The sequence below is a fragment of the Monopterus albus genome, unplaced genomic scaffold (genome assembly GCF_001952655.1).
Source record: "Monopterus albus unplaced genomic scaffold, M_albus_1.0 scaffold36.1, whole genome shotgun sequence".
In the NCBI taxonomy this organism is placed as follows: Eukaryota; Metazoa; Chordata; class Actinopteri; order Synbranchiformes; family Synbranchidae; genus Monopterus; species Monopterus albus.
In genome coordinates, this window is record NW_018127916.1 from 1372910 (window position 1) to 1386005 (window position 13096).

At 42.1% G+C, this 13096-nt stretch overlaps 1 protein-coding gene across 1 annotated transcript in view; it reads right to left on the minus strand.

Annotated features, from left to right (window-relative positions):
• The window catches only part of LOC109959020 (voltage-dependent calcium channel subunit alpha-2/delta-2-like), a 123998-nt gene that overhangs the window by 54403 nt on the left and 56499 nt on the right, over positions 1-13096 (minus strand). The window contains exon 4 of the mRNA XM_020598072.1: positions 6509-6568. Coding sequence (XP_020453728.1) covers positions 6509-6568 — 60 coding nt within the window. The remainder of the gene's footprint in view (positions 1-6508; positions 6569-13096) is intronic.

Here is a 13096-nt window from a genome sequence, read left to right on the forward strand (position 1 = left end):
GCAGGACGCCGTACCTCGGAGAGCACCACTTAACCAAATTACAGCAGTCTGCAATCAACGAGCTGAAATTACCCAACTGTTGGGTCACCATAGCAACCAAAAGCCTGATCAAAGCTGTGAGCAGAGCAGCAGTGGACAGGAGGTGAGAGAAGGCACCAGGAGAGGAGGCGTCTGATCAACTGATCAAGTATGGTTCGATCCAGCCAGATACTACCAGCATGAACCACCTGCTTACCTTTTGTTGGTGTGTTGGCATTCATTATAGATGCAACTCAGTGTTGACTATAAGTAATGCTAAGTTCAGCTTCCACTGAGTTACCCACACTATCAGATACATTTGATAAGGAGGAGGCTCTGTTAAAGTGTGCACTGTATAGGAATACACATACATAGCCCTTCCTCATTTCTTTTCCTTCCAGTGGCGAGCAGATGGAAGTCCGTTCCACAGCTCAGGATTCAGTGATAACACTGTTTATGAGTTCCATTACGTGCTCGGCAGGCTGCAAGCACTCTGTCTCAGCACAGCCGTAAGGAAGTTTGCTCACAATGAAAATAGATGCAGTTTATTTATGATTATACAGTGTGGCTGTGTATGCTTATCAGTGTTTGAATTAAGTACTGTGCATTTAAAAAGAGCTCACATAGCCCCCCTCTCAGGCTCCTGCTGTGGAGACCCTTTTGAGTTTTGCTGCTGACACAAGATGGTTGGCAAAATCTAGTTTCTTGTACTCTAGTTTTAGAAGGTTTGCATCAAACTTTCAAAATGAGGCTCAGATAGAGTTCAGGAAACACAGTACAGGCAATATCAGTGTACAAAAAAAGACAAATGGAAATTCAAGGAATTAATTATTGCTCTACCCATATTCTCCTATTGGTTCAGCTCAACTAAGAGGAACTCACATATTCTCAGATCAGCAAGAAAAGATTTGCTAACCAATATGAAAATGCATGTGCTTGAACAAATGGCACATTGCTCCCTGGTTAGATGAAAATGGGTGTTTGGCAATATTTCCAAAAGACAAAAAAAACAGAGAAAAATGAACATGCTGAGAGTAGAGAGTGATGAAACAAAGCCAAAATGAAGCTTCTCTTCAACTCTGTCTGTTTTACCAGAATCTGAATTTGACTCTGTCCAAGTCAGCCCTCATAAGACTAATGTATTCTGTGGCTAATGGAGCTGGTTGCTTCGAGGGCTAGACTGAGTGTCTCCACAATGATTCTCATTCATTTCCTCTGAAGGGCCAATTATCTCAAATAGAGGCATTATGAAAGGCGCTAGACTCGGTCAAGTGAACAAACCCTTGCAACTCTCGTCCGTAGAACTTAAGGTCATGTCACACCTCTGAGGACACCTATTGTGACTTTAAGGCAGTAAATGTAGCTAAAACACCACCTAAATGTAGTTACCATGGATCCCCACCTAATAATGAGGAAAATCTACAAAATCTAATTCAAAAAATTGGCAAAGGATGATTCAGAACAGCAAAGGCTATTAGAATAGGAGGGTGAACACTGTGGCCTATGTACTGCATGAGTGTTATGGGTATTACAAATATACAGGTGAACATACTGTACATGTGCAAAGAGCAAAAATGAGGCTACATGAATACTGTGTTATATATAAGAGTGAGCGGCTGAGTGGAGACAGAGAGAGAAAGAGGCAAAAGGAGAAACTGTGTTGTCCTATGATGAAAGGCTTGATTGATTAGAGAGTGATGATTGCAGTAAATGACCTGGAAGATGGCTCCATCTCTGTTTCCCGTTTTCTCTGTCTCTTATACCTTCTTCCCTCACTCACTTGCTTTCTCACTTACACCTCTCTCTCTCTCTCTCCATACCTCTTATTGTCAGCCCCACTCCCTGGTTTCATCACGGCAACCCATCAGAGTGCCCTCTCTCCCCCCTAATGGTACAGCTATTAGCACTAATGCATTTCAAACGTACAGCAGCTGCCACATCACAATCTGATGGAAAGAATGTCTTCCTCCAATCTCCAAATTCTCTGTCCTTTCTTTCATCCGGTCTTGTGCCCTGTCCTGATATACTGCACTGTGTCAGCCCTCCTTAAGTTGAACAACAGTGTTGATCATTATCAGCCTCTATAGAGTGGTCCAACAAATAGATTATGATAATATATTTTGAATTAGAAAGTTAGCTTAAAATGATCCAGACTTGAGATAATGTACAGCCTTGTAAACCAGTGTTCTGTTGTTGCAGATAGCTCAACTATTTTAGCTAGTTAGCCAACTACCTAATATAATAAAGCAACAATATTTGAGAGAGTCAAAAGGTTGTAAAAGGTTTTGACATGTCGCTAGCTTAAAATGTCACAAGTATAACTACTGCTGCAGCATTGATTTTAATTTCTTACTTTAGAAGATAGCAGCCAGTGTCAATGCAACTGTATGGCACTGCTCCTAATGTTTGGAACTATCCAACATTCCCATGATGCATCATTACTGTTAAAAAATGGTGCTTATAAAGTCGATGGTGATGTGGTCATACTCAATCCTCTCTGATTCAGACAACATTATGAAACAGAAAGGAAGCACCTGAGTTTTATTTCTAGAAAAAGGTCAAACTCCTCCACTATAAAAAAAGGTCCTGATAATACATAACTCAAGTTAACACTGGAGAATTGATATCTTCAAATACATCATGCAATTATAACGCCACTCTATAATGACATTACAGATGTCACCAAGCTGTTTTATCATATAATAGCTCAACAGGAGTCATTAGACATTGCTACAATTTATATGACTACTGAAAACTTTTATTTCTGATATCAAATTACATTTCAGCTACTCAAAATGTTCATTTGCCACAATATATAAAATTGCCATAAAACTGGTTTATGGTGCACAAGCCTAATCTGGTGTAATTCAGTCCACACCATCTCTACCACAAAACTACACTGCTAAAAAACATACTGTAGCAACTCTCACCATGAATACCCAGCAGCATCGACTGGTGCACTGAAACAAAAGTAACAAAAGTAACATCTAAAGAAATAAACAGTAGCTGCAAGTGGCTTAACATCATCTGACCTATCTGAATACCTGTGCTAGAAGAGTAAACTTCATTTTAGCACTTAACCAGCCTGGGTTTTGTCCCGAGTCTCGACTCAGAAGCTGAACAGTGACTTTAGCAGGGCTCCCTACTCTCTTGGTTGACAAGCAACCAATCAGTAAGGCCTTGATTTATTAAAGCACCGCTTGATGACTTTTTGTCATTTTCATGGTCTTTGTGAGGGAACAAGAAATTAATCAACAGTTATTAATTGAAAATGAACAATTCTGGCATGTCAGCAAAATCCACAGCTCTACAATTAAAAAAACTACTTGATTAGTCAAAGAAATACTATAAATATCAGTTAACGATAGAACCAACCTGTATCAGCTGAATATAGCCCTAGGTTCTTTTCTTATTCAGGTGTAAATGTAGTTTTAAAAAACCCACGAACATTGGTATTGGTGTTCCAATAGGAAAACGGTTTAAAGCAGTACATCTCTAACAACATTTTGAACTGACACACACCCAGGTTATATCACTCAGTTCGAATGTGTTTGACTTTCTTTATGGAAAATCAACATTTAAATCACTTCCTAAACATTGTTATGCACACACTCAGAGTGGGTCAGAGCTGTACGACCTAGGCCTGTTTCCTGATTTCCTGAATAGATTTCTGATGAAATCCAGAGGGGCTTGATGATAGTGCTCGGCTTCCTTGCTGCCAATTCTCTGCTTACAAAACAAAACAGAGTTCTGACATTTGGCTCTAAAGTCGCTGTTTCTCCCTCATCCCTATGAGAATCACAAAGCAGCCTCAAAATGACTGTGTCGCATTGGGATGACTCTGCTGCTAACACAATAGTCGAGCGTCACAGAGGGGTGGGAACCTGACCTTGAGAAATCGGTGGCAATTCACCACTTTAATGTCTATTTCACACACCATTTCATTCTGATGGATTTAAAACCCTGAACGACCATCACAACAGTTGTTACGATCAACATTTTGACATCCATAATGTCTGGCAGTGGTCAGAAAAGTGGCTTTGCAGTTAGACCAGGAAAGGGCTTGAATATGTGTACGCATGTGCATGTGAGGAACAGTGGGGTCCTCCCATTGCTCCGGTAACAGCTGCGATGGCAGCCGCTATGAGGGAACAGGCACACCATTGAGTTTCTGTGATGTCACCAATTTGACGAGGCAGGCAGATGGGCTGGGCCAGGTATAGAACCTGCCATTAATAAACACATATAAAAACTCAGTGGCCAGCAAACAGAAAAAACATTATGCATTTACAGCGCCCCACCCCCCAAACGACACACACACACAGAAACACAAATTTAATCAAAACGCACCGTCTCTCATGCATAAACACCTTTTCTCTTCATTTGACAGACTTCTCCACCCACTAGTTTAAGATGCAACACATTTCTCCTAATATGCCCAGAGAGCATGCAGCCCTAATCTAATTAGAGTGTCAGTCAGCAGAGTGTTCACCCAAAGAGAAATTAGGAAAGCACAAAATCTACAAACGGGAAAAATCTTCTTGCTATGATGTGGCATATCTACCTCTCCCCCTCCTCCTCTTCACCCCCCTCCACCTCTTTATGAGATTTTTTTAATGGTTTCACAGTCTCCCCTGCTGAGATTCATTACCTGGCCTAATTATAAAGGCAAATGAAATCAGCTCCAATACATTATTAATAAAGGAGCACCATTAAGATTCATTTGCAGTACATGCAACAATATGATATATTCCAACTGTTTTCATGCCTGATTAAAGACATACACAGATTAGAAAAAAATGTATATGATTGTGATGGAGGAGAAAGTAACGGTAGGAATGAGGCTGGTGACTGGACAGGAAGAGAAAAGGAGAAAGAGCAGAGGTAGAGGGAGAGCAACATTTAGAGAAGGCAGGTGGATTAAAGAGAGTGCTGGCTTTTCCACTTGACGAGCTATTGGAGCCATACTGGATGCAGCTCCTTATGAACAGGTGTGCTGTGTGTGGTCACCGTGACCCAGCCTCCACTTCCTGCATGGCTACACATCCGATTGAGGTGCATCAGAGCTGGGCAGGGAGAGGCAGACATCAAGCCCACTCAGGCCTAAGATGAAAGGACAGCCGCAGTGCAGCTCCTTCCCCTCAGACCAGCAGGGAAGGAGGGGTGAGGCCCAGTTACCCCAAGACTACAGCTTCAGAGTGTAAGCAACCATGAATAAAAATGGACTTTGTTGAGAAGTAGGCCTCATAATTATTCATTTTAAATCAGTTAAAGCCTTTTGTCAAATATCCCCCAGGAGGCACGGGGTTAAAAATCCATTTGTGGGAAGTATACCATGACAGTGAGCTCATCTTCCTAGAGACAGAGGATATGACAGCAGGGAATATGCATGTGTATCTGTCGGGTGAGGCTATATATAAAGTATACAACAAAGTGAAAATCCCCTGGTCAGCATGACTAAAATGTTAAGTACTTACAAATCCTGCACAATTCATACAATTTTATTTGTTTTTGACTTCTCTGTTATGCAGTCTCACACTCTGCGTTCTTATTCAGGCAGTTCCTTACCATGTAGAGCCATGCTGCATTAGATACAACCCAGGCCAAAGGTGAGAAAGCTGTGCTGTTTACAGGTTATTTGATAACCTCTTTCATGCAGTTAGCCTTAATTGGAAACCACAGGCACAAACTCTTCGGTAGCAGTAACCACAGATAAACTGAATTTTGTTGCAGCTGTCAAAGGTGTACTCACTGTTGTTGTACTGAAGTTGTTCTTTGAGGCTGGTATTGTCAGTGTAGTGCTGCATACTGTATCTCACCTGTTGTTGTAATTATTCATAAGAACAAATGCCCTACACTTTAAATTAAAACTAATACAATTATTGTAAGATGGCACAATTATGAATCATTTAACATTTTAGTGATATTGCACAGGGGCGTACTCAGCTTTGTTGTATACTTTGTGCATGTGTGCATCAGTATGCATGCACGTTTGTGGGGCATTTGAGTACTCGCAAATTGGAGAGTCAGTGGAGCATGCTGGATCACAAACACACAGACAAATACACAAACCAAAGTGATACCATTTCTCCTTTTTTTAGATTTCGAGAGCGGATCTAGTGTTTTAAAGGTCAGCTGCAAGAGAATGCTGTGTTCAATTTGCTGTGGCCTGTGAAACAAAACAAATCTCTTAAATAATACTAAAGACCTCAAAATAACAAACCCCCAAAGTAAGCAATTATATTGTGTGTGCATACCCGTGTACACTGCATTTGTGTATGTTTTTATTTCTCTGCATAGTCTCTGTGATGCTGATCACATTGTCATTAAAGGGCTATAAGTCAAACAACTAAATTGAGGGGGAAACAGGAAAAGAGATGCGAATGGTCAGATAACAGGAATATTAACCAGTTTGCCTGGGAAAAGGAAAAAAGGTGAGAAAAGAAGAGTCTTTGGAGAAGGAAGGAGGAAAGTGGGTGTCCTACTTTACCGTCACACCGTCTTGCCATACATGCTCCTTCTGAAGCTGCTCTGCCTCCCTGGCCAGTTTCTACAAGGAAGCACAAAAACAGCAGTGTGAGTGTCAGAAGCCAGTAGGACAGTGATTTGTGTACATGTGTGCGTCTGCACGTGTGAGCGACAGACAGGCAGGCAGATGGGGATGGTGACCTTGTCCTCTGCTAAAGTCAGTACAGCTGTAAATTAACTGGTTAATTCAGAGGTTGAGAGCACGTTAAACCCAACAACATGTTCCTTAAAAAAAAAACATCAGCTTAACAATTTATTAAAGCTATTTGAAGCTGTAAGTTGTTTATCAAAACCGATCTACTGGAGGCATTATCTTTAAAAACACTGACATACTGATAACTTACATATTCTCAAACAGGAAAGTAAGAGAATTTTTATTAATATAAATTCAAAATGAAATTAAGGGAATTTGCACGGTGAGAGACCATGTATTGAAAGTGCTGTTACAAATTGATGAGGTGATCATATGTGTATTTGTCTGACTGACAGCTGAGCTGGCAGGAGGTATAAGACTCAATGAAAACACACTTGCTCTAGCAACAAGCCAAGGCACAGACCTTCATCATCAGTGGTAGTGGGACAGATCTACACCAGGCCAAATCTATACTGAGCTCGGCATTAACAGGCTTGTTTTTAGAGGATCAGGTCGGTCATTTTCTATTTTCAACACACAGCATACAGAGACTAAAACCGATAATGATTTGTCCGTCGGCGTGTCAGTCTGGGATCAGCTTATTTGTCTGTGTCATGGACCTCTGTTGTAGTTCAAAAACTATTAAAAACACATCAGTGAAACCTACCACTGCACTGGGTGACATGTTTCTCCATTATGAATCGTCTTTGAACAGCAACAGAGGTCCACAGATGAATAAGCTGAATCAGGTTGGAGACTGACATATTAACTGAGTTGGTTTTAGTCTCTATATGAGAAATGGTGAAAATACTATTAATATAGGAAATGAAAGACCTTATCCTTTAAGCTCTGTGCACTTTTCCTAGTGGATGTTTATTTGCCCTTGCTTGTAGATTAGTAGACACTAGCCTTAAAGGCAGTGTAGCTATTGTTGAGTTATAAAATTATAGTTTGATATACATGGTTGTATTGAATTTATGTTGGCAGGTCTACACACCATGAGCTGTAAAGAAAATTCAATGTGTACGTTAATTCTTTGATACATATGATACACAGATGCACACGTTTTCACTTTTTGATGATAACAAAAGAAAGTTCTCCATCCTCACAGCCAGATAAACGCCACACTGATGAGGACACCTTGATGAGACCAACAAAAAAAAGCGACTTTCCTTGTGTTGGTTGCCTTTTTCACCCCAACACAGAGGAGACATGCTAATCAGTTTACAGAGCAGATGTCAATAATATCACAAAAGTATCTTTTACCCTCCCGTGCCTCACTATCTAGGTTTCCCAGGTCTCTAGGGGGTGATCTCGTTCCTACCCCAGAACAGTCTGATCAGCCAGTCCCATGGCTCTAACCATATTTAGAAGTGTGACACAGTAAAAGCTCATTCATTTGTGGAGCCACACTGAAGGCCCCCACTCACCTGCCACAGGAGGATTTTTATCTATCAAAGCATGCAAGACAAAAAAAAAAGGACTTATTATTGTAAAGCTGTCCTATTTCTATTAAGTACCCCCCACCCACCTCATCTCACCAGACCATCCCACTCAAAGCCACAGACAAAATACTGCTCCACCTCTTCTCAAACCCACTAGGCAGAAAATGTCAGTTCAGGCTCATATAGGACGTGCACGGTGTAATAAACTAACCTAATTTGTGGCACATAACAAAAAATCCAGATCATTTTCACTCATGCATCTGCATCATGCTTTAATCACCTGAACATGTCCTAAATAACAACAATAAGATTTCCTAATGAGACAATAAGGAGTTGAAACAGTGAAATGTGGACCTTAATTAGCCAATCAAAATTATTACCAGAGTCCACTGGAAAAAATACTGTGTGGCTTCTGTCGGCCTTGCTAAAGAGCTATGTGATAGAGAAAGTCTCTTGATGAAACTATCAATACTAATTTTTTTTTTTCAATTACGGATAAGCACAGAGCAGCAGAAGAATAATCCCAGTTCTGAGATTAGCCTGAAAATTACTCTCTTTTGATGTAACTCTCTTTTGGGGAGCAAGTTGCATTTTCAGAATTGTTTCTATCCTTTTTTTCCCCTCAACTCTTTGTCATGATCTATGATCTAGCTACTGTACCCTTTCATCCCCTTGGCTCAGGCTTTTTCTCAGCATTTAATCTGTCAGTAAGAATCTCTACTTTGTCCCTTTAGAAAATCCATTTCTCTCCCCACACATACACATTTTTTTCCAGCTCTGTTTCCTTAGCTGCCTGTCTCCTAGTTGTTTTCCTCCCTCTACCCCTACTAGGCCACCATTTCTCTGGGACTTCTCTCCTCCGTAGCTTAATACAGTCCCCTTGCTCCAAAACAGTCATGTGTCTTTCCTTCTTCAGTGTTGGCCGAGATGGATGGGTGACACAAACAGCCGATGAATCAGAGTGAGAGATGTGGGAAGGAGGGGGGTTAAGAATATATCATCTATGCTGGTGGCTGGAGCCCAAGGAGCTTGGAGCACTGGATGAGCATAGTGAGATCAGCACAGTAAAGCACAGATAAGCTCGCAACAGGCCAACAGCAAATAACACTACAGCATACACGCAGAAAGACAACATAAGCACGACCCTCTAATGTTAATGCCACTGTAACCTTGACACAAAATGCATCACGTTAGGTCATTTGTCACAGAGCCTTCAGGCAAGGTCGAGAACCATAAACACCAGCCTGTAATGGATAGTGGTAAAAAGTGTCTCCACAAGGTCTCCAGCCTTAAACAACACACGATGGTCATGTTATGGTCACGTCTGTCATGTATGCAAACACTGTAGGTGACAGCGTATTGTCGAAGCAACCAACGAGCACGCCGTGGAGCTTGGTGAAGTCTCTGCTGTCCAAGAACCCTGCAGGTGAAAAACCAAGCTCCCTCAGTGTGAACTCGGAGCAAGAAGGCAGCAGGAAAAAAAGAACAACAAAAAGCTCTGCGTGAGGCGATTAGGATCTTTAACTGTTCAGTTTGCTCTTTTCCAGAGGGGAGCACTTTAATCACTCAAAGTCTTGTTATTTCTAGGGAAATAGCAGCACACCAGGGACAGACAGCGTCATGCTGTGGTGAGCGCCAACTCGACACTGGGCCGCCTGTGTGATTGCTGCAGCCTGTTAGGCCCTTCTAATGAGCATTAACTTAAAGGGTACTCGACACACAACGTTGTCGTCTGTGTGATCTGGAGGGACACTCCAAGTCAGCCCTACAATGTGTGTGTTTGAGTGAGAGGGTACTTGAGAAAACCTGACATGGTCTGTACATGTGATTGCAGCCTTGAATCGAGGTACTCAACGTGTTCCAAATGACCCCCTCAGCTTGATTTCTGGGAACGCTTAAGTCACCTTGGGGACCAAAACACTGTGAAATTACTCTACAGAGGTCACTTAACCTTCTCAGACTGACTAGCAAGGCGAGGGAAGGCCCTCAGTCAATTTTGCAATAACTGGTTGCTGTGAACAGTGACAATAATAATGGTAAGCCAGAAAGCTCTTTTACAAAAAGACATCTCAGTACAGAACAGCTTTCTTAAGAGTCCTTCCCACATTGTTGAATTAAATATCCAGACGGGGCATCACTAGAAACTACATCTTCACTTTATCTACGGACATATCATCCATCTTTTGTTTACCTAGAGACAGCGTAAAGGACATGATATGTCTGTGGGCAGTATTTCTTCCATGTTGTCTGGTGATATAAAAGGACATAATCAACACAGAAATCGCAAGGTGCATTAAACTTTGAGTGACAAAAGTGTGTCATGTGACTGACAAATTTATGTTATATTAAAATGTAACTACTGTGTCATGGTCTTAAGAGCTACTCGATTTGGTGGAGCTGTATGGAGATGTGCTGTGCAACAGTTAGTCCATTAGGGGGCAGCAGACGAGGGTCCGGTGAGCTCCAGCAGCAGCCGAGCCTGTCAGAGTGAGAGCAGTCTGCTGTAAGCTCTTCATTCTGTCTTCTCCACTCGGCCAGGATTAAGGCCAATCATAGAAATCACTGAGTCAGAACCACCCCACAATAACACAAGGAGGGACTCTCCACTCCAGAATTTTAAAACACCACAAACTCACTCACTTCTCCTCACACCCTCGCTACCATCTCCCACCACCACCTTTCATTCTTGCACCATCCTTTTATCTCTCCTCTTGGCTCGGCTGTTTTATCCTGCCATCACAGGCTGTACTCCATTTCTCTCCATCTGTCTCAGTTTACTGCCCTCCAACGTCCTCCCTCCTCTAACGCCATATTAATTCCAGCAGCACAGTCACAAACCAACTTCACAACAATTTAATTGACTTCATAGAGCACAGAACTCATCAGCAAAGCAGGGTGAAATAGAAAAAAGCTTGAAAACATACGACGCTTTTATTGCTTGCATTATTACACTTCACTCTCAGTGGAGTGACTGAAATGACATCCCATCCCATTTCAAGTTCCAGTCACAAAGAGTTGGGAGGAGTGCAGCGGCGATGCGAATAGATTCTCCTCTTGTTGTTCTTGCCAAACAATGTAAATGTCCATAATGAGGAGAAATAATGACTCTTAATTAGAGGTCCCTTGTTGGTTTGCTACTGGCACATGGTTACTGTAGTCCTTATTAGCTAACTCTGACAGAGGATCTGCATGGATGGGTGGGTGAACGTCTTTATTCTGTGATCCAAAGCGCCCTGCAGCAGGCCCATTTGCAGGGGCTGTGTGTGCAGTGCTATTGTAGCATGTGCTGAGATAATCCCTGCCTTTGTACCCCCCACCCATAATCTTCCCCCTCAACAATAGAAATGTTAACACTTCCTTTTGCATTTCCCCATTCAGAGACAAATTCCCAACTCCAGTCTGCTGTTTCCACGGAGACCAGACTGAGAAGATGCGAGCTGTCACCTACCCACAGCAGCAGCAACTCACCAGCTTTTCAAAATCAAACACCAGACTTTGTGTGCTCCGCACGGGCCCATAGAAACCACATTTCCACAGCAGAGTGCCAGCATTGTTCTGAAGCTTCTGTGTCTTGTTCAATGAGACAAAAAAGACAGCTGTCTTTACTCTGGAACAATACAGTAGCTCTCTGCAGCAGATAAACTCCCTCATAATGGTTCTTCAGAGCTACCCTGAAAATAATCGACCTTGATCATAAGCTCTTGTCTACTAATCAGTCTACTTCTAAGGTTATAATATGGATCTCATCAAAGTACGATTATGTTAGAAGTAGTGTCATGGGAGAAGATGAGCTAATCTAATATATTAGCAACTGCTGAAGTATCCCCATAAAAACAATATTAATTCTCATCTAATTGAGTCACTTTTTGTTTCATTTGAGATACTCTATTCAAAAATAATATGCATTTCGCTCATTAAACCACAGAGCCTTTGATGCTAAGTGGCAGACTCATCATAGCACAGAACGGAGCCAGAGACCATTGTACTGCACATTATCATGCACTGAAGCAACTACCACTGTAAATTCAATTATACCTCCTGTGGGATAAATGCTACAAACAGCTCTATCTCATCATTTGCTCACAGGGATACATGAATCTCAAAATCTCATGTATACACAGGTCACAATGGTCATACCCAGCACAAATGAAAAAGATGTAAAGGTCAAACAAGGTCACTCCAGGAGCCATCACAGTGAGTCAATAGCACACAGATCTGCCCACAGGTAGCCAGGTGTCTTACACACAGAGGGCCAGCAGGGGGCTCAGGGTGAGCGTACAGGCGGAGCAGTGTGCCCATGGGGACAGGAAAGACTTAGTGATGCGAGTGTCTGGCTGGTTAGGCTCAGTGTCCATGGTTTGACAGATAGTCACAGACATGCCCAAACTGTTGCCCGGTTCCTGCTGTTACTGGCATCAAACAGACAACAGAGTGTGGGCAGAAGGGAACCTAAAGGTGCTGTTTACAAAGAAATAAAATTCAGACATCTTGTCTCTCTTACTGCTCATAAGACACTGACCTTGCAGGTGAGTGAGAAGGAGAAAACTGCATACCTGTTTTCTGGCTATAGCCAAACATAAAAAAGTCAAAAGAAGCTAAGTCACATTCCACTAGAAAGGAACAGTGCACATGAGTGCTCCTTTATCTATTACAATTGTTTCCAGGTATATGTGGTTGCCTCGATGACTTGCTTGTCTCATCTGCCGCCTCAGCAGGCTGAGCGGGGAGGGGCAGAGCCAAACAGCATCAAGACGTAGGGCAAATGTCAACTTGATCAGAGGTGAAAGTGATAATGTACCTACGTGCTCACTGCGACACAAACACAATAAGAGGAGAGTGAAAGCTGATACCTACACTCCATCGCTGTATATTTCGACAATCTGTTAATCGTCAAAAGCTCCAGTTATGCCAAAGCTCACAAGATCATGTGAAAACACAGGTGAACACACGAAATGAGCAGGAAAACAATGGC